Genomic DNA, 21873 nt, shown 5'->3' with positions numbered 1-21873 from the left:
TAATTGAGGCATTTCACTAGAGGTGGTAGGGAGCCACCAATCTTTAGCTTAAAAGGCTAACGCTATTCCCCGTATTCAGCTTCCTAGCGAGGCGTCTTCAAGCATTAGGGATGACCAGTTTTCGAAGTGTTTAAGGGGCACAGCTTCGACTACAATGGGTATAAAGCTGTGGTTGGCACCGCAAATTTCGGAACATTGACCGTAGTACACGCCAGGACGTGTGGTGATGAAGGCTGTTTGGTTGAGGCGTCCTGGAACTGCGTCCATTTTTACGCCTAGAGCGGGTACAGCCCATGAGTGTAAGACGTCCTCAGCTGACACTAGAATTCGAATGGGGGACTCCATGGGGATTACCATGCGGTGGTCTGTTTCGAGTAGCCGGAATTGTCCGGGGGTTAGATCCTGAGTGGGAACCATGTAGGAGTCAAAGGCAAGATCTTCATAATCTGTGTATTCATAGCTTCAGTATCACTGATGTCCTACGGCTTTGACCGTGAGATGGGGGTCGTTGACTTCATCCATTAGATAAAGGATGCGGAGGGAGGGTAGTGCAATAAGAATTAAAATAACTGCCGGTAGGATGGTTCATACAATTTCAATTTCTTGAGAGTCTAAAATATACTTGTTGGTTAACTTAGTGGTGACCATGGCAACAATAATGTATAATACTAAAGTGCTAATGAGGAAAGCGATTATGAGTGCGTGATCGTGAAAGTGGAGAAGTTCTTCTATTACAGGGGAGGCCGCGTCTTGGAATCCTAGTTGTGAGGGATGTGCCATAAGCTAAAAAGCTCAAAATACGCGGGATTTCAACCCGCAATTCTGCCTTGACAAGGCAGTGTAATGTTCTATTTTACTAGTATTTTAAGAAAGTGTCAGAGTGGTTATGTGACTGGCTTGAAACCAGTCTACGGGGGTTCGATTCCCTCCTTTCTCGTCATGGTTGGATTTGAACATAAGCTGGCTCCTCAAATGTGTGGTAGGGAGGGGGGCATCCGTGTAATCACTCAACATTTGTTAGGGTAAATTCTACAGATGCAACCTCTCGTTTGGCGGCAAATGCCTCTCATAAAATAAAGAGGAATATGATTACTGCAACCAGGGAAATTAGGGAGCCGATAGAAGAAACTGTATTTCACAAGGTATAAGCGTCCGGGTAGTCCGAATAGCGTCGTGGCATTCCTGCTAAGCCCAGGAAGTGTTGTGGGAAAAAAGTCAGGTTAACACCCACAAATATTGCCCCAAAGTGGATTTTTGTTCAAGTGCTGTGCAAGGTGTAGCCGGTAAACAGTGGGAATCAATGAACGAAGGCCCCCATAATGGCAAAAACAGCCCCTATTGACAACACATAGTGGAAGTGGGCAACTACGTAGTAGGTGTCGTGCAGGACAATGTCTAGGGATGAATTGGCAAGGACAATTCCAGTTAGCCCCCCAACTGTGAAGAGAAAGATGAACCCAAGTGCTCAAAGAAGGGGAGTCTCCCATTTGACAGAGCCTCCATGTAAAGTGGCCAATCAGCTAAAAACTTTAACACCCGTGGGGATGGCAATGATTATTGTTGCTGAGGTGAAGTAAGCTCGAGTGTCAACGTCTATCCCCACCGTAAACATATGATGCGCCCAGACGATAAAGCCTAACAGGCCAATTGCTATTATGGCTCAAACCATTCCTATATAACCGAAAGGCTCCTTTTTCCCTGAGTAGTAGGCTACAATGTGTGAGATCATCCCGAAGCCGGGTAAAATTAAAATATACACCTCAGGATGTCCAAAAAACCAAAACAAGTGTTGGTATAGGATGGGGTCACCTCCCCCCGCAGGGTCGAAAAAAGTGGTGTTTAAGTTCCGGTCTGTAAGGAGTATTGTGATCCCGGCTGCCAGGACGGGTAGAGAGAGAAGTAGCAAGACCGCTGTAATTAACACCGCCCAGACGAACAGGGGTGTTTGGTATTGGGAGGCAGCTGGTGGTTTTATATTAATAATCGTGGTAATAAAGTTGATAGCCCCTAGAATTGAGGAAACACCAGCAAGGTGGAGCGAGAAGATAGTTAAATCAACAGAAGCCCCTGCGTGAGCGATGTTCCCTGCAAGAGGGGGATACACAGTCCAACCTGTTCCAGCCCCTGCTTCTACCCCAGAGGAAGCGAGGAGTAGAAGAAAAGACGGGGGTAGAAGTCAAAAGCTTATATTGTTCATGCGAGGAAAAGCTATGTCAGGGGCTCCAATTATCAGGGGTACCAGTCAATTACCAAAGCCCCCGATCATGACTGGCATAACTATGAAGAAGATTATCACAAACGCATGTGCAGTAACAATCACATTATAAATCTGGTCGTCCCCAAGTAGGGACCCTGGCTGGCTGAGTTCTGCTCGGATTAGGAGACTTAGAGCTGTACCAACTATGCCAGCCCAAGCACCAAATACTAGGTAGAGGGTGCCAATATCTTTATGGTTGGTGGAGAAAAATCAACGTGTGACTGTCACAGGTAGGGTGGCCGAGGGTTAGGCGGTGGATTGTAGCTCCATGTACAAAGGTTTAAGTCCTTTTCCTATCAGGCCTTGTGGTGTAAAGCACGTTAGATTGCAAACCTAAAAGCGTAGGTTGCCCCCTGCCTGGGTCTTCCCGCCTTTTTCTCGCGGCGGGAAGGTAGATGAATGCTCGCTGGTTTGAGCGCTTAGCTGTTAACTAAGAGTTTGTGGGATCAAGGCCCTCTCATCTAGAAAGGCTTTAGCTTAATTAGAGTGTTTGAGTTGCATTCAAAAGGTGTGGGATAAAGTCCTGCAAGTCTTATCAGGGACTAGAAGATTTTCACTTCTGCTTAGAGCTTTGAAGGCTCTTGGTCTAGGTTAAACCTAAGTCTCTAGTTTAAAAGTGTGACAGCAATTGGTGTGAGCGGGAGAATTATTAGGGATCCTGAGGTTATCAGGGTGGCTAGGAGTGTGGGCTGGGTTGAGTGGAGACGTCAGGATGCTATCGAGTTATTTATGTTTGGTGAGATTGTTAATGTCATTGTATAACATAGACGCAGGTAGAAATATAAGCTTAGTAGGGCGCTTAGGGCTATTAGGGTGGCGGGGAGGGGGAGATTTTGATTAGTTAATTCTTGTAGAATTAGTCATTTAGGCAGGAATCCTGAAAGTGGGGGGAGGCCACTTAACGAGAGTAGGGTAAGAACAGCGGTGGTTGTAATTAGGGGGTTTTTGGTTCAGGCGAGGGCGAGGGTATTGATTTTAGTGGTTATTATTACTTTAAAGGTTAAAAAGGCTGCTGCGGTTATAATAACATACATGAGCAGGGCTATGAGGGTGAGGGATGGGGCTGCTTGAATAATTACAGTTATTCAGCCAAGGTGGGCGATTGAAGAATAGGCTATAAGCTTACGCAGTTGTGTTTGGTTGAGGCCTTCTCAACCCGCGATAACGGTTGATGAAAGTCCAAAGAAGATTAGTAGTGAGGGGTTAAGTATTGGGGAGATTTGATAAAGTAGTGCTAGTGGTGCTAGTTTTTGTCAGGTTGCCATGATTAATCCCATAGTTAAGTCCAACCCCTGTATTACTTCTGGCAGCCAGAAGTGCAGAGGTGCGAGGCCTATTTTAAGGGCTAATGCTGCTGTTAGTATTGCGGTAGAGGCTGGATGGGGGGTGTGGGAGATGTCTCATTCTCCTGTCAGGGATGCGTTCACAATTGCGGCGAATAGAATTGTGGCGGCAGCGGCTGCTTGGACTAAAAAATATTTGATGGAGGCTTCTACTGCTCGTGGGTGGTGTTGGTAGGCTATTATTGGGATAATGGATAGAGTGCTCAGTTCGAGGCCTATTCAGGCAAGCAGTCAATGTGAGCTGGTGATGGTAATAGTTGTTCCCAGGACTAATGCAAAAATCAGGGTGAGATAGATGCGGGGATTCATTAGTAAAGGAAGGATTTTAGCCTTCATTTTTGGGGTATGGGCCCAAGAGCTTAATTAGCTGACTTCACTAGAAAGTGGTGTAGCGGAAGCACTAGGAGTTTTGATCTCCTGGGCAAAGGTTCGAGCCCTTTCTTTCTAAGAGCTGGGGGGATTTTAACCCCCATAAGTCACTCTATCAAAGTGGTCCTTAAACATTCAGGCACGGCTCTTGAGATTTTAGATTAGTTGTGGGGGAATGCTGATGAGTGAAAGTGGTAAGGCAATATACCACAACACAAAGGCTAGTGCTAAGGGTAGAAAGTTTTTTCACACCAGGTGTATTAGTTGGTCATAGCGAAAGCGTGGGTATGAAGCACGGACTCACAGAAAAAGTGTAGTTAGAAGGGTCGTTTTGACCAGTAGGTTGATTGAGGTAAGTTCGGGGGCTAGTTGATTATTTGAAGTGCCAAAAAATAGAATTGTTGTTAATGCGTTTATGAATAAAATAGTAGCATATTCAGCTAAAAAGAAGAGCGCGAAAGGCCCCGCTGCGTACTCTACATTAAACCCTGAGACCAGCTCTGATTCCCCCTCAGTGAGGTCGAAGGGTGCTCGATTTGTTTCGGCCAGGGTGGTAACAAATCACATTATTATTAGGGGCCATGCCGGTAAGAAGAGTCAAGTGCTTTCCTGTGCCATACTAAATAATGGGAGGGAAAAGCTGCCAGCTACTACAATTGTAGCCAAAAGGATCAGGCCAAGGCTGACTTCGTAAGAGATGGCTTGTGCTACGGCACGAAGTGCTCCAATTAGGGCATATTTTGAATTAGATGCTCACCCAGAGCCTAGGGTGGAGTAGACAGTGAGACTGGACAAGGCTATAATAAATAGAATGCCTAGATTTAGGTTGGTGAATGGGTGTGGGGTGGGTATTGGGGCTCACAGGGTTAGAGCTAGTGTCAAAGCTAGAACAGGTGTTGCCAGGAATAAGAAGGGGGAGGAGGTTGAAGGTCGTACTGGTTCTTTTAAGAAGAGTTTAACTCCGTCTGCGATGGGTTGAAGAATGCCGTAGGGTCCTACAATGTTAGGGCCTTTTCGTAGTTGTATGTAGCCGAGAACTTTTCGTTCAACCAATGTGAGGAAAGCTACTGCTAAAAGAATAAATACGATAAGGATGATGGGGTGAATTAGGTAGATTAGGACATTCAACATTAACTGGTGAGAGGATTTGAACCCCTGTAAAAAGAGCTTAGGTCTTTGGCAATTACCAGGCTCTGCCACACCAGCTGCGCTCCCTTCTCTCGGGGAGAGAGGTACCTATTATTACTTGATTGAGTTGTTTTCATCAAGTTAATAGGAGGCGTGCCTGTGGCATGGGCCTCATTTTTCCGGTCCTTTCGTACTAGGAAAAATAGTGATACAGATAGAAACTGACCTGGATTGCTCCGGTCTGAACTCAGATCACGTAGGACTTTAATCGTTGAACAAACGAACCCTTAATAGCGGCTGCACCATTAGGATGTCCTGATCCAACATCGAGGTCGTAAACCCCCTTGTTGATACGGGCTCTTGAAGGGGATTGCGCTGTTATCCCTAGGGTAACTTGGTTCGTTGATCGGTTTGTGCCGGATCATTAAGTCAGAGGTTCTGTGACTTAGAGATGTCTCTCTTAGTTTAAGGGTTATCCCATTCTGCGTGGGGGCTTTGTTTCCCCCGCGGTCGCCCCAACCGAAGGCGCAGAGTCAGTGGTGGTTAATCTTAATTTTTTTAGTCAAAATTCTTAACGCAGTTGACTCTTAAGTCTTAAGCTCCAAAGGGTCTTCTCGTCTTGCATGTATATGTCCGCTTCTGCACGGGCAGATCAATTTCACTGACCTGAAAAAGGAGACAGTTAAGCCCTCGTTCCACCATTCATACAGGTCTTCATTTAAAAGACAAGTGATTTCGCTACCTTAGCACGGTCAGGATACCGCGGCCGTTGAATATAATCACTGGGCAGGTAGGACCTCCTATACTTCGGTATTTGCGGGAGGCGATGTTTTTGGTAAACAGGCGAGGCTTAGATTTGCCGAGTTCCTTCTTTTTCTTTAAGTCTTTCCTATCGGCTCTCCAGTGTAGGGTTAACGATGAGGGGTGTGTGGGTATTTCTTGTTTTCATTATTTATGCACAGTTTCCTCTTGGGTTGGATTCGTTAATTGTTAGTGGTTGGTCCGATCTAACTTACACGTGGGCTAGGAGAAGAGGGTGTCTTCTTGTTACTCATTTTAGCAGTATTGCTTCCATGGTGGCATGGAATAACTTGGTAGGGTTAGGGGTTTAGGAAATATATTATCAGAATAATAAATGTTGTTATCTGCTTGAGCTTTAACGCTTTCTAATAGGTGGCTGCTTCTAGGCCCACTAAAGCAGTTATTTTAGTTAATATGATCCTTAACCTCCTGGGCAGGTTGTATCCTGTTCAAAGGGGCTGTACCCCCTTTGACTAACTCTCGTATTTTACTCTACTCCATTGTGCAGCGTTGCTTTTTTGGTGTGAGGAGAACGAGGCTGAACTTCTATCCATTTCCCAAGTAACCAGCTATCACCAAGTTCGGTAAGTTTATCACTGCTACCCGGAGATCTTCCCACTCTTTTGCCACAGAGACGGGTTGGCCCTATAATAGGCTGTCTCGGGGTAGCTCACTTGGTTTCGGGGTTTTGAACTAAAATTCTTTTTGCTCAAAGGTGCTAGCTAAATCATGATGCAAAAGGTACGAGGATAAATCTCTGCTTTTTAGTGCTTTAACGGGTTATTTCATTACTTTTTCAGCTTTCCCTTGCGGTACTATTTCTATTGCTTCGGTAGTTTCTTTTCTATCGCCTATACTAGGACGGTAAAATGTTTTAGTTTATTGGGTTTGGGTTGGGAAAAATTAGATATATTATCTGGTTCATTTTGGTTGAGTGAGCTAGCTATTTAGCTCAGAATGATCCAACTTGCATGGATGTAGTCTCAGTGTAAGGGAGGTGCCTAACTGTCTCGGCCACATTCTGATGTTCCAAGTGCACCTTCCGGTACACTTACCATGTTACGACTTACCTCCCCTTTTTTGTTTAATTTGGTTATTTACTAGTATGTGTGTTTACGGGGAGGGCGACGGGCGGTGTGTACGCGTCTCAGAGCCATGTTCAAAAAGACTCTCTATTTGTTTTTTACTGCTAAATCCACCTTCAAACACCAATTTCATGGTGTAATTCGTAGTATTCTGTTACAGAAAATGTAGCCCATTTCTTCCCACTCCGTAGGCTGCACCTCGACCTGACGTCTTGGGATATTCCCATTTTGCTTACTGTTAAGCCTTCACAGGGTAAGCTTGCGACGGCGGTATACAGGCTGAATGAACAAGGGGTGGTGAGGTTTAACGTGGATTATCGGTTCTAGAACAGGCTCCTCTAGGTGGGTCTGAGACACCGTCAAGTCCTTTGGGTTTCAAGCTAGCGCTCGTAGTTCCCTGGCGGATGTTACTCGTAAATTCAACATCTAAGTTTAAGGCTAAGCATAGTGGGGTATCTAATCCCAGTTTGTTCCTTAGCTTTCGTGGGGTCGGGGGGAGATAAAGCTGCTTTCGTATTTGGGCTTCGTGCCTTCGGGTGCGTATGACAGCTCGGTAGGTCTTTGGCTTTAATTAATGTTAACCCCTAACCACCCTTTACGCCGTCATCTATCAACTCGGGCCTCTCGTATAACCGCGGTGGCTGGCACGAGTTTTACCGGCCCTAAGTTAACCTTAATTAAGTCAAGTTTTCACTTATGTCTTAATGTTTATTACTGCTGAGTTCCCTTGGGGGTGTGGCGTAGCAAGGCGTCTTGGGCTACATTGTGTGCCTGATGCCAGCTCCTCATCCCCGGGCGGGGGATTGAGGGCATTCTCACAGGTGTGCGGATACTTGCATGTATAATTTGGGTCGAAGCTGATAGTAAAGTCGGGACCAGGCCTTTGTGCTTACGAAACTTTTCAGGGTTCATCTTAATATCTTCAGTATTATGCTTTGTTTAAGCTACGTTAGCAGATATGTGCACACATATCCGTCTGTGGCATACAATTGTGTGTATACAACATTAATGTGAAGTGTGCCCCCATTTGTGGTATGTTTTACTTTTACAATATGTGTGTATAACTATATAAAGTGTGTTTAACTTATACACTATATATATATATAGTGTGTGTGCACACAGCAAACATCATAAATGTATAGTATAACACTATAAAGTGTACATGTGACTTGCACACATATCCGTCTGCGGCATACAATTGTGTGTATACAACATTAATGTGAAGTGTGCCCCCATTTGTGGTATGTTTTACTTTTACAGTATGTGTGTATAACTATATAAAGTGTGTTTAACTTATACACTATATATATATACATAGTGTGTGTGCACACAGCAAACATCATAAATGTATAGTATAACACTATAAAGTGTACATGTGACTTGCACACATATCCGTCTGCGGCATACAATTGTGTGTATACAACATTAATGTGAAGTGTGCCCCCATTTGTGGTATGTTTTACTTTTACAGTATGTGTGTATAACTATATAAAGTGTGTTTAACTTATACACTATATATATATACATAGTGTGTGTGCACACAGCAAACATCATAAATGTATGGTGCCCACTCTTTAGTAGAACAAGTGTGCAATGAATGGGTGATTAGAATAGTCAACCTTCAATGTCCGAGAGCGGGGGAAAGCTTTTATAAACATTGGCGGCATTTGAGTTGCAAGATCTGGTTAAAGTCCAGGTAAAAGAATATGAAATTTTCCAACGGCATATACTTCCTCGGGCTCGCCTTAGGCGTCCCAGACATCGCTAAAGACCCACGACCCTTCTATGTCTCCTATTGCTGGGTTGTTGCAACAGGGGCTGGATGTGGTATTATGGTCTATTTTGAAAGTTTGTTCCTCTCATTTATTTTATTTTTAGCTTTTATGTTGGGGGTGCTTCTCATGGGAAATTACACTACGGCTTTGGCCGTAGAACATTATCCCGGGGGCTGAGGTGATCGTCCTGCAATTCTTTTTGTTTTAGGCGCTTTGGCTATATTAGTAGAAGCATGACTCTGAGCAGCATATAAGTGGTATCTTATTATTTATGAGGTTGTAACAAAAAATTTAGCGATGGAAGTAAGTGCCGTTAGTATACCTTGGTTGTATTACGAAGTTATTGTGATATTAGTTGTAGGGGGGATAGCATTATTATTCACCTTTTTTTTCACTTTAGTAATGGCGTGAATTACTTATCGAACACCTCCACGCAAACCTTATAAACCATCAGAGGGGGAGAAGAGGTTTGTTGTATTATATTTGTTTAGAGAAGGTTAGGATTGAGTGGTTTGTGAAAAGATAGTTACTCAGGCGAATTTTGTTGTGTTTTTATTTAGGTTACCTTTTGTACGTTAACTTCCGCTAATGTTTGATACTCGTTAGCAGTCGGCCGGATCTTATCCTGTTTTAGGGGTTTGACAGGGCACAATTCGAATTCGTCCGACTAAGGGGGGTAGGGGGGTTTGTCGGGATTTTAACACATTTATGGGGAGGTTTAAAATTTTCAGGGGGGGAAAAAGAGGTATACGTATGCACCTGATATAATATCATGCAATGCTTAAGGTCATGTCTTCGAAGCTTTACAGAAAATACATTAATATAAAGATGAAATGTTCTACCTTAACTGTCATCGCTTTGAAAGTGATTTGAATGCTAAATGAAAGTGACCTAAAAAAAAAAGGAACCAGATGCATATAAAAGAACGCCTTGGCATGGTGGGTCATGGACAATCAAGTTAACCGCATTAGTCAATGCAAGCGTCCACCAAGTTAAGGGGAAATGTTTACCTTGTATGGCCCTGAAGTAGGAACCAAATGCCAGGAATAATTCACAGTGTGTTACCCCCACAATTACTGTCCCTGACCATCAATAATATTGTACATTTATTTATACTGGTTGCTGGTCTCTTACTACACTAATTATTGAGTTCCAATTTCGGTTGAATCTTTGCAGGGGATCATTGTTGAGATAATGATGTGGTAGATCAACCAATCGCTCAAGTTAAACCCATTCCCATTTGATACTAGAATAGTGTAGTCTCATTTGAGTCTTCTTAAACATGTGAGAATGAATGGTAATAAATATATTCATGATCACTAGCAGTTTATGCTTTCAGAAATATGTAAAATATCCATTTCATGCGCTACTACTTTACATTTCTTTTATTCAAGCATGATATGTATGTCCTCAACTCATGAAATGAATGTGTGCTAACATGGAACGTATGTACTCGAGCATAATATATATGTACTAATACAATAATAGTGGAATAGTACATAGCGAAAGTTTTCTTAACATTCAATCCCATGTATAGGCATTAACAGGAAATAGTTTAAGTAAAATGCTGGCTTTGGGAGTCAGTGATAGGAGTTAAAGTCTCTTTTTCCTGGCGCTAGGGAAGAGTTTAACTTCCAATCTCCGGATTACAAGACCGGCGCTTTGGGGTTAAGCTACTAGGGCAAGATCAGTCAAGTGTCTTGTTTTCGAATCATCCGGCTAGGGGGTTAAGGATGAGGAAAATTGTAAAATAAAGGGCTGAGGCGACTTGGCCGATGATGATAAAGGGGGGTTCTGCAGGTATGCCTCCGATCCATGTGAGGATTGCCACGTCTGCTACTAATAGTCAGAATAGAAGTTGGGATAGGGGTCGGAATGTAAGGCCCTGTTGCTTGGATGTGTGTAGTATTGGTACAAGTATGAGGATGAGGATTGAGAATAATAAAGCTAAGACTCCCCCTAGTTTATTTGGAATTGATCGCAAGATGGCGTAGGCAAATAAGAAGTATCACTCAGGTTTAATATGGGTTGGTGTGACTATTGGGTTGGCGGGGGTAAAGTTGTCGGGGTCACCTAGGAGGTTTGGGTTAAATAAGGCTAGGGCTCCTAGTGCGGTGAGAAGAATTAGGAAGCCAAGAAGGTCTTTGTAGGAAAAGTAAGGGTGGAAGGAGATTTTATCTGCGTCTGAGTTTAGCCCCGTTGGGTTGTTCGATCCTGTTTCGTGTAGGAAGAGGGCATGAACTGCAGTAGCTGCGACGATTAAAAATGGTAAAATAAAATGGAAGGCAAAGAATCGTGTAAGGGTGGCATTGTCAACAGAAAATCCGCCTCAGATTCAACGTACCAATTGATCACCAATGTATGGGATTGCTGAGAGTAGGTTTGTGATTACTGTAGCACCTCAAAAGGATATTTGACCTCAGGGGAGGACGTAGCCCACAAACGCGGTTGCTATGACTAAGAGGAGTAGAACGACGCCAACGTTTCATGTTTTTATGTACACGTAGGAGCCATAGTAAAGGCCTCGGCCAATATGTAGGTATAAGCAGATGAAGAAGAATGAAGCTCCGTTGGCATGTAAGTTGCGAAGAATTCACCCATAATTAACGTCTCGTGTGATGTGAGTAACAGAAGAAAAGGCTGTGTAGATATCAGGGGTGTAGTGTATGGCCAGGAAGAGTCCTGTGAGAATTTGTATGATCAAGCAGAGGAGAAGCAGAGAGCCGAAGTTTCATCACGCAGAGATGTTGGCTGGGGCGGGGAGGTCAATTAGTGCGTTGTTGACAATTTTTAGCAGAGGGTGAGTTTTTCGTAGGTTGGCCATTACGGGCAGCTTTTATAGTTGAAGGACAACGGCGGTGTTTCAAGCCGCGGGTCTTGGTTAAAGTCCAAGTAAAAGTAATGAAATTTTTATCTGGCTTGTGTATATGGGGGTTAATTATTGGAATGACAGGGGTGGCATCTAACCCGGCTCCTTTTTTTGCTGCCCTGGGGTTGGTTGTAGTTTCCGGGGCGGGGTGTGGGATGCTAATTCAACATGGGAGTTCCTTCCTGTCTTTGATTCTGTTTTTAATTTATCTGGGGGGGATGCTCGTTGTTTTTGCTTATTCTGTAGCTTTGGCTTCAGAGCCGTATCCGGAGGGGTGAGGTGATCGTCCAGTGGTGGTTTTTATTGTGGGGTACTTAATAGTAGTGGTGATAGCGTGATGGTGGATTTGATGCGAGCGGTGTGACATTCGATTGGAGACAACCCAAGATTTAGTAGTTGGGGAGAGTGCTAGTGGTGTCTCCTGAATGTATTATGAGGGGGCTGGGATATTGTTTGTGGCAGGTGTGGCATTATTATTTACCCTTTTCGTTGTATTAGAGGTAACGCGGGGAAATTGTCGGGGGTCAATTCGTAAAGTGTAGGAGGCAGTAGGTTCCATATATAAACATAAAAAGTAAAATAAGAAGGACTACTACAACCATTGTTGCCTTGTAAACACGTTTTGTGTTTTTGAAGAAGGAAGTTAGCACTATGTGTACGCCTGCAAGGCCAAAGCGCTGTAGTCAAGCGTTGTCAATGGAGAGGGAGCCAAGCAGTTCCCCAAAGACAAGTTTCAAGGTAGAGGCTGGGCGGTGAACAGTTGCGCGGTAGTAGGCTTCTATGTTAGTGTAATTTACAGGTTTTCGGGTGGAGGGGTTTTGGGGTTGGTTTTTTGCTACATCTAGCATGGTTAGGGAAATTACTATTCCTAGCAGTGTAATGATGATAATTGAGAATTTTGTAAAAAGGGGGAATGTAAGGTAGGGGGAGCTGTGAATTGGGGCTAGGCGGGCAAGAATAGAGCCTATGTAAATTGTTGCAAGAGCTAACTGAATTAGGGGTTTAGCATTAATTTTGTCTTCGACGGATATGAAGGGAAGGGGGCTGTATCGGGGCTCTGCTAGAAGCACTAGGGTAATTAGTCGACAGCAGTACACCGCAGTTATGCAGGTGCCAATTAGTGTGAGGGCTAGAGCGTATGAGTTTAGGCTAGAGGCATTTATAGTCTCAATAATAAAATCTTTTGAGTAAAATGCTGATAGGAAGGGGGCTCCTATAAGCGAAAAGCAGCCAAGAATTAAACAAGAGGTGGTAATTGGCAAAAGGTTGAATAGGCCTCCTATTTTTCGGATGTCTTGTTCACCGTTGAGGGCGTGGGAAACAATTCCTACACACATGAAAAGCATAGACTTGAAGAATGCATGGTAGCAGATGTGGTAGAGTGCAAGTTGGGGGGCGCTGATTCCAATTGCTACTATTATCAGGCCTAGCTGGCTTGCTGTTGAGAATGCTACAATTTTTTTTATATCATTTTGGGCCGCAGCACAAGCAGCAGAGAAGAAAGTGGTCAGAGCACCTACGTATAGGCAAGCGGTCAGTGCATCAGGTTGGTACATCATGAGGGGGGAGAATCGAATGAGTAAAAAGATACCTGCGACAACCATAGTGCTCGAGTGGAGTAGTGCTGACACAGGGGTGGGACCTTCTATGGCGCTTGGGAGTCATGGGTGGAGGCCAAATTGGGCCGATTTACCCATGGCAGCAACAATTAAGCCCAGTAGGGGAAGTTCTGAGTCTGTGTATTCGTACAGGCATGAGAGTGTGGTGATGTCCCATGTGTTTAGGTACGATAGGAATCAAATTATTGCTAATAGTAGGCCGACATCTCCTACTCGATTATAGAGTACTGCTTGTATGCTTGCCATGTTAGCTTCTTGACGGCCCCGTCACCAGCCAATTAGAAGAAAGGACATGATGCCTACGCCTTCTCACCCGATAAATAGTTGAAATATGTTATCTGCGGTTACTAGTACAATTATTGCAATGAGGAATAATAAGAGGTGTTTAATAAATTTAGGTAGTGCCGGGTCTTCTTGTATGTACCACTGTGAATAGTCTAAAATTCATCATGTTACGTAGAAGGCGGTTGGTATGAATAGCAGTGCGGCCTGGTCAAGGTTAAGGGTGATAGGGATTTGCAGAGTTTCAGTAATTAACCAGGGTATTAAGTCTAGGGTGAATTTTGTGTCATGAAACCATGTTAGCAGGGCTAGTGTTACGCTTAGAAAAAATGCGTACTTGACAGCTGTTTTTGCAGAGTATAGAATTTCATTGTGGTCTTTGATAACTAATGATTTCACCAGGGGGACTATTAGTAAGATAATAATTATTGCAAACATATAGGGAAAGGGGGACATAGCGACTGCTTGGATTTGCACCAAGAATTTTTGGTTCCTAAGACCAATGGATAACTGTTATCCTACAGAAGCACGAGTGAGCCGCGGAATTTAACCGTGGTTGCGAGAATTAGCAGTTCTTGCTGTTTTTAACCTCCCTCGGTGAGTAAGGGGATTTTAACCCTTATCTCTAGAATCACAATCTAGCGTTTTTTTTAAACTACACTCACAGTAGAATCACCCTCACATTAATTCTGGCTTTGTAATTAGGAGGACGATGGGTATAAGATGTATAACTACTAATAGATGCTCCCGGGTGTGAAAGGGCTGTAGGCCTAGAATGTGGGAGGGGGTGGGTCCTCGTTGTGTGGTAATATAGAGATGAAGTGAGTAAGCAGCTGTAATCAGTGTGCCCAATCCCGTGAAGAGCAGTGTTCAGTGGGACCATTTAAATAGGGCTGTTATGATTATTAGTTCTCCCATTAGGTTCGGTAGCGGAGGCAGAGCAAGATTTGCTAGACTGGCAATAAATCATCAGGCAGCTGTGAGAGGGAAAATTGCTTGTAATCCGCGGGCTAGAATTATAGTTCGGCTGTGGGTTCGCTCGTAAGTTGAGTTTGCCAGGCAGAATAAGAGAGATGATACTAAGCCGTGGGCAATTATTAAAATAATGGCCCCGGTAAAGCTCCATGGGGTCTGGATTAGGATGCCTGCTGCTACGAGGCCTATGTGGCTAACGGATGAGTAAGCGATTAGAGATTTTATGTCGGTTTGTCGTAAGCAGATCGAACCTGTTATAATGATACCCCATAAGGCAAGAATAATAAATGGGTAGGATATATCCTGGGTTAAAGGTTCAAGCATTACGATTATTCGTATTATGCCATAACCTCCGAGTTTCAGTAGCACTGCTGCTAGCACTATAGATCCGGCTACTGGGGCCTCAACGTGGGCTTTGGGGAGCCATAGGTGGATGCCGTAAAGAGGCATTTTTACAAGGAAAGCAAGAAGGCAGCCAACTCATCAGATTTTGTCCGCTCATGAGTCTATCACTATTGGTTTAGAGTATTGTAGGATGAGAAAGGATAACGTGCCCGTATTTTGTTGTAGAAGGAGAAGGGCAACAAGTAAAGGTAAAGATCCGGCTAGTGTATAAAATAAAAAATACATACCGGCGTCAAGTCGCTCAGCTTGGTTACCTCATCGGGTGATAATGATTAGTGTTGGGATAAGGGTTGCTTCAAATATAATATAAAATAGTATTAACTCAGTTGCGCCAAATGCTGTGATTAGGAAAATTTGTAAAGAGACCAGCAGGGAAATATACATTCGCTGTCGGTTCAGGGGTTCTAGGCGGGTGTGGTTTTGACTAGCCAGGATTATTAGTGGTAGTAATCAGCAGGTGAGGGCCAATAGGGGGGTGGAGAGTTGGTCTGTCCCTAGGTAGCTGTTCGTAGAGGTTCAGCCTGTTTCTGAGTTTCATTTTATTCACGAGAGACTGGCTAGGGCGATAATAAGGCTGTGGGTGGTGGTTATAGCTCAAAGTCATTTTTGGGTTAACAGCCAGGTTGTGGGGATTAGTATAATTGTTGGAATAAGAATTTTTAGCATTGTAGTAGAACGAGGTTATTTATGCGATCTGTCCCGTGGGTTCGTGTTGTGGCAACAAGTAGGGCTAATCCTACGCCGGCTTCGCAAGCTGAGAAGGCTAGAAGGTATATAGGGGATGTTGAGGAAAACACTACTTTCAGTTGAAGGGCTCAGAGGGATAGTGCGACAAAGAGTGATAGTATCATCCCCTCTAGGCATAAAAGGGCAGATAAGAGGTGGACTCGATGAAGTGCTAGGCCTGCAAGACCTAAAAAAAAGGAGGAGGTAAAGGTGAAATGTGCTGACGTCATAAGGGTGTTATGGACTTGAACCATAATTTTCTGAGCCGAAATCAGAGGTCTTGTTTAGATTAACGCCCTATTCCGCTCATTCAAGTCCTCCTTGAAGTCATTCGTAAATTAACCCAATGGTAAGTAGGGCAAGAATGACTACAACCCAGAAGAATGTGAGGGCTGGGTTGAGCAGCTGGCTTCCTCAGGGGAGGGGTAAAATTAGTGCAATCTCTAGGTCAAAGAGGAGAAAGAGAATAGCAATTAAAAAGAAGCGTAAGGAGAAGGGTAGCCGTGCAGATCCGAGGGGGTCAAATCCACATTCGTAGGGGGAAAGTTTTTCTGCATCTGGGTTTATCTGCGGGAGTCAGAAGGATAGTGTCACTAGGAGGAGGGAAAGGGTGGTGGTAATTGTAAATATCAGGATTAAGTTCATTATCTCTCCTTGGATTATAACCAAGACTAAATGATTGGAAGTCATTCGTACTAATTAATACTAGAAAGATATGAGCCTCATCAGTAGATTGATACGTATAAGAATAATCATACGACGTCTACAAAATGCCAGTATCAGGCAGCTGCTTCAAATCCAAAATGGTGTTGAGAAGTAAAGTGGTGAAAGGTTTGTCGGATTAGGCAGATTGTTAAGAATGTTGAGCCAATAATAACATGTAGGCCATGAAAGCCTGTGGCAACGAAAAATGTTGAGCCGTACACACCATCGGCGATTGTAAAAGGGGCTTCATAGTACTCTATGGCTTGTAGGGCAGTAAAGTAGAAGCCCAAAAGAACAGTTATAGTTAAGGATTGAATAGCTTGCTTTCGTTTGCCTTCTATAATGCTGTGGTGAGCTCAAGTTACTGTAACACCGGATGCTAGTAAGACGGCAGTATTTAGAAGGGGGACCTCAAATGGGTCTAGTGTAATAATCCCCGCAGGTGGTCAGCATCCGCCAAGCTCAGGTGTAGGGGCTAGGCTTGAGTGGTAAAAGGCCCAAAAGAATCCAAGGAAAAAGAATACTTCTGATGAGATAAATAGGATCATCCCATAGCGTAGCCCTTTTTGAACAGGGGGGGTGTGGTGGCCTTGAAAAGTTCCTTCTCGTACAATATCACGCCATCATTGGTATATTGTGAGCAAAAGAAGGATGGTTCCAAATGCTATTAGAGTGGTGGTGTGAAAGTGGAATCAGACTGCAAGGCCTGATGTCATAAGGAGGGCACCTACGGCGCCTGTCAAAGGTCACGGGCTCGGGTCTACTATATGAAATGCATGTGCTTGGGGGTTCATTAGATATTTTCCTGTAGGTACAGTGTCAATAGAAGTACAAAGACGTAGGCTTGGATGACGGCAACTGCTAGTTCTAATAGGGTTAGTATAAGTAGGATGACGGCAACTAGAAGTGCTGCAAGCATTGATATTGGAAGTAACACGAACACTGCTGTTGAGGTAAGTTGAATCAACAAATGTCCAGCTGTGAGGTTTGCTGTTAATCGAACCCCTAGTGCCAATGGTCGAATAAACAGGCTAATGGTTTCGATAATAACAAGTATAGGGATTAAGACAATCGGTGTCCCCTCTGGTAGTAAATGACCGAGGGTGGCGGTGGGTTGGTTACGTAGGCCAATAATGACCGTAGCTAATCAAAGGGGGATAGCAAATCCTATGTTTATTGATAGTTGGGTTGTGGGTGTAAAAGTATATGGGAGAAGGCCTAGTATGTTAAGGGATAGCAGTAAAACAAGCAGGGAGGTGATAATAAGAGCTCATTTGTGGCCCTGGGGATTTAGCGGGAGGAAGAGTTGTTGTGTAATGCGATTAGTGCATCAGCTTTGCAGGGTGACAACTCGGTTGGTCATTCATTGATTGGAGGGGGAGATGAATAGAGCAAGAGGAAAGAGGAGGGCAACGGCTATCAGGGGTACTCCCATGAGGGTGGGGCTTATAAATTGGTCAAAGAAGCTTAAGATCATGGTCAAATTCAAGAGCTTTTTTGATCAGTCTTCCCTTCGAGTGCTATGGGGCTGTGGTTAAAAATGTGTTTTAGGACTTTTGGCATTATAGACAAAAGGACAAGTCACGATACAATAAAAATTGTGAATCAGGGGGCAGGGTTTAATTGAGGCATTTCACTAGAGGTGGTAGGGAGCCACCAATCTTTAGCTTAAAAGGCTAACGCTATTCCCCGTATTCAGCTTCCTAGCGAGGCGTCTTCAAGCATTAGGGATGACCAGTTTTCGAAGTGTTTAAGGGGCACAGCTTCGACTACAATGGGTATAAAGCTGTGGTTGGCACCGCAAATTTCGGAACATTGACCGTAGTACACGCCAGGACGTGTGGTGATGAAGGCTGTTTGGTTGAGGCGTCCTGGAACTGCGTCCATTTTTACGCCTAGAGCGGGTACAGCCCATGAGTGTAAGACGTCCTCAGCTGACACTAGAATTCGAATGGGGGACTCCATGGGGATTACCATGCGGTGGTCTGTTTCGAGTAGCCGGAATTGTCCGGGGGTTAGATCCTGAGTGGGAACCATGTAGGAGTCAAAGGCAAGATCTTCATAATCTGTGTATTCATAGCTTCAGTATCACTGATGTCCTACGGCTTTGACCGTGAGATGGGGGTCGTTGACTTCATCCATTAGATAAAGGATGCGGAGGGAGGGTAGTGCAATAAGAATTAAAATAACTGCCGGTAGGATGGTTCATACAATTTCAATTTCTTGAGAGTCTAAAATATACTTGTTGGTTAACTTAGTGGTGACCATGGCAACAATAATGTATAATACTAAAGTGCTAATGAGGAAAGCGATTATGAGTGCGTGATCGTGAAAGTGGAGAAGTTCTTCTATTACAGGGGAGGCCGCGTCTTGGAATCCTAGTTGTGAGGGATGTGCCATAAGCTAAAAAGCTCAAAATACGCGGGATTTCAACCCGCAATTCTGCCTTGACAAGGCAGTGTAATGTTCTATTTTACTAGTATTTTAAGAAAGTGTCAGAGTGGTTATGTGACTGGCTTGAAACCAGTCTACGGGGGTTCGATTCCCTCCTTTCTCGTCATGGTTGGATTTGAACATAAGCTGGCTCCTCAAATGTGTGGTAGGGAGGGGGGCATCCGTGTAATCACTCAACATTTGTTAGGGTAAATTCTACAGATGCAACCTCTCGTTTGGCGGCAAATGCCTCTCATAAAATAAAGAGGAATATGATTACTGCAACCAGGGAAATTAGGGAGCCGATAGAAGAAACTGTATTTCACAAGGTATAAGCGTCCGGGTAGTCCGAATAGCGTCGTGGCATTCCTGCTAAGCCCAGGAAGTGTTGTGGGAAAAAAGTCAGGTTAACACCCACAAATATTGCCCCAAAGTGGATTTTTGTTCAAGTGCTGTGCAAGGTGTAGCCGGTAAACAGTGGGAATCAATGAACGAAGGCCCCCATAATGGCAAAAACAGCCCCTATTGACAACACATAGTGGAAGTGGGCAACTACGTAGTAGGTGTCGTGCAGGACAATGTCTAGGGATGAATTGGCAAGGACAATTCCAGTTAGCCCCCCAACTGTGAAGAGAAAGATGAACCCAAGTGCTCAAAGAAGGGGAGTCTCCCATTTGACAGAGCCTCCATGTAAAGTGGCCAATCAGCTAAAAACTTTAACACCCGTGGGGATGGCAATGATTATTGTTGCTGAGGTGAAGTAAGCTCGAGTGTCAACGTCTATCCCCACCGTAAACATATGATGCGCCCAGACGATAAAGCCTAACAGGCCAATTGCTATTATGGCTCAAACCATTCCTATATAACCGAAAGGCTCCTTTTTCCCTGAGTAGTAGGCTACAATGTGTGAGATCATCCCGAAGCCGGGTAAAATTAAAATATACACCTCAGGATGTCCAAAAAACCAAAACAAGTGTTGGTATAGGATGGGGTCACCTCCCCCCGCAGGGTCGAAAAAAGTGGTGTTTAAGTTCCGGTCTGTAAGGAGTATTGTGATCCCGGCTGCCAGGACGGGTAGAGAGAGAAGTAGCAAGACCGCTGTAATTAACACCGCCCAGACGAACAGGGGTGTTTGGTATTGGGAGGCAGCTGGTGGTTTTATATTAATAATCGTGGTAATAAAGTTGATAGCCCCTAGAATTGAGGAAACACCAGCAAGGTGGAGCGAGAAGATAGTTAAATCAACAGAAGCCCCTGCGTGAGCGATGTTCCCTGCAAGAGGGGGATACACAGTCCAACCTGTTCCAGCCCCTGCTTCTACCCCAGAGGAAGCGAGGAGTAGAAGAAAAGACGGGGGTAGAAGTCAAAAGCTTATATTGTTCATGCGAGGAAAAGCTATGTCAGGGGCTCCAATTATCAGGGGTACCAGTCAATTACCAAAGCCCCCGATCATGACTGGCATAACTATGAAGAAGATTATCACAAACGCATGTGCAGTAACAATCACATTATAAATCTGGTCGTCCCCAAGTAGGGACCCTGGCTGGCTGAGTTCTGCTCGGATTAGGAGACTTAGAGCTGTACCAACTATGCCAGCCCAAGCACCAAATACTAGGTAGAGGGTGCCAATATCTTTATGGTTGGTGGAGAAAAATCAACGTGTGACTGTCACAGGTAGGGTGGCCGAGGGTTAGGCGGTGGATTGTAGCTCCATGTACAAAGGTTTAAGTCCTTTTCCTATCAGGCCTTGTGGTGTAAAGCACGTTAGATTGCAAACCTAAAAGCGTAGGTTGCCCCCTGCCTGGGTCTTCCCGCCTTTTTCTCGCGGCGGGAAGGTAGATGAATGCTCGCTGGTTTGAGCGCTTAGCTGTTAACTAAGAGTTTGTGGGATCAAGGCCCTCTCATCTAGAAAGGCTTTAGCTTAATTAGAGTGTTTGAGTTGCATTCAAAAGGTGTGGGATAAAGTCCTGCAAGTCTTATCAGGGACTAGAAGATTTTCACTTCTGCTTAGAGCTTTGAAGGCTCTTGGTCTAGGTTAAACCTAAGTCTCTAGTTTAAAAGTGTGACAGCAATTGGTGTGAGCGGGAGAATTATTAGGGATCCTGAGGTTATCAGGGTGGCTAGGAGTGTGGGCTGGGTTGAGTGGAGACGTCAGGATGCTATCGAGTTATTTATGTTTGGTGAGATTGTTAATGTCATTGTATAACATAGACGCAGGTAGAAATATAAGCTTAGTAGGGCGCTTAGGGCTATTAGGGTGGCGGGGAGGGGGAGATTTTGATTAGTTAATTCTTGTAGAATTAGTCATTTAGGCAGGAATCCTGAAAGTGGGGGGAGGCCACTTAACGAGAGTAGGGTAAGAACAGCGGTGGTTGTAATTAGGGGGTTTTTGGTTCAGGCGAGGGCGAGGGTATTGATTTTAGTGGTTATTATTACTTTAAAGGTTAAAAAGGCTGCTGCGGTTATAATAACATACATGAGCAGGGCTATGAGGGTGAGGGATGGGGCTGCTTGAATAATTACAGTTATTCAGCCAAGGTGGGCGATTGAAGAATAGGCTATAAGTTTACGCAGTTGTGTTTGGTTGAGGCCTTCTCAACCCGCGATAACGGTTGATGAAAGTCCAAAGAAGATTAGTAGTGAGGGGTTAAGTATTGGGGAGATTTGATAAAGTAGTGCTAGTGGTGCTAGTTTTTGTCAGGTTGCCATGATTAATCCCATAGTTAAGTCCAACCCCTGTATTACTTCTGGCAGCCAGAAGTGCAGAGGTGCGAGGCCTATTTTAAGGGCTAATGCTGCTGTTAGTATTGCGGTAGAGGCTGGATGGGGGGTGTGGGAGATGTCTCATTCTCCTGTCAGGGATGCGTTCACAATTGCGGCGAATAGAATTGTGGCGGCAGCGGCTGCTTGGACTAAAAAATATTTGATGGAGGCTTCTACTGCTCGTGGGTGGTGTTGGTAGGCTATTATTGGGATAATGGATAGAGTGCTCAGTTCGAGGCCTATTCAGGCAAGCAGTCAATGTGAGCTGGTGATGGTAATAGTTGTTCCCAGGACTAATGCAAAAATCAGGGTGAGATAGATGCGGGGATTCATTAGTA

At 44.3% G+C, this 21873-nt stretch overlaps 5 protein-coding genes and 1 pseudogene across 5 annotated transcripts in view; 2 read left to right on the top strand and 4 right to left on the bottom strand.

Annotated features, from left to right (window-relative positions):
• Window positions 1–5032, top strand: part of LOC140548851 (NADH-ubiquinone oxidoreductase chain 6-like) — a 14912-nt gene extending 9880 nt beyond the window's left edge. Inside the window, exon 1 of the mRNA XM_072672025.1 lies at window positions 1–5032. This exon is cut by the window's left edge and continues 9880 nt beyond it. The gene's annotated coding sequence lies outside the window, so the exon portion shown is untranslated.
• LOC140548848 (NADH-ubiquinone oxidoreductase chain 2-like) lies at window positions 90–3936 on the bottom strand (annotated as a pseudogene).
• Window positions 90–14000, bottom strand: LOC140548845 (NADH-ubiquinone oxidoreductase chain 5-like). The gene is given in 1 exon segment (XM_072672018.1): window positions 90–14000. A coding segment is annotated over 1 exon segment (1014 nt). The 5' UTR covers window positions 13325–14000; the 3' UTR covers window positions 90–12310.
• The window catches only part of LOC140548850 (NADH-ubiquinone oxidoreductase chain 6-like), a 14912-nt gene continuing 1118 nt past the window's right edge, over window positions 8080–21873 (top strand). The window contains 1 exon segment of the mRNA XM_072672024.1: window positions 8080–21873. This exon segment is cut by the window's right edge and continues 1118 nt beyond it. Within this exon segment, the coding sequence (XP_072528125.1) occupies window positions 11660–12169 (510 nt within the window). The 5' untranslated portion in view covers window positions 8080–11659 and the 3' untranslated portion in view covers window positions 12170–21873.
• LOC140548844 (NADH-ubiquinone oxidoreductase chain 5-like) overlaps window positions 18049–21873 on the bottom strand; it is a 13911-nt gene continuing 10086 nt past the window's right edge. The window contains exon 1 of the mRNA XM_072672017.1: window positions 18049–21873. This exon is cut by the window's right edge and continues 10086 nt beyond it. The gene's annotated coding sequence lies outside the window, so the exon portion shown is untranslated.
• The window catches only part of LOC140548849 (NADH-ubiquinone oxidoreductase chain 2-like), a 3847-nt gene continuing 22 nt past the window's right edge, over window positions 18049–21873 (bottom strand). The window contains 1 exon segment of the mRNA XM_072672023.1: window positions 18049–21873. This exon segment is cut by the window's right edge and continues 22 nt beyond it. Coding sequence (XP_072528124.1) covers window positions 21302–21873 — 572 coding nt within the window. The 3' untranslated portion in view covers window positions 18049–21301.

Source organism: Salminus brasiliensis, unplaced genomic scaffold (genome assembly GCF_030463535.1).
Source record: "Salminus brasiliensis unplaced genomic scaffold, fSalBra1.hap2 scaffold_133, whole genome shotgun sequence".
In the NCBI taxonomy this organism is placed as follows: domain Eukaryota; kingdom Metazoa; phylum Chordata; class Actinopteri; order Characiformes; family Bryconidae; genus Salminus; species Salminus brasiliensis.
This window is presented reverse-complemented; position numbering and strand designations above follow the sequence as displayed.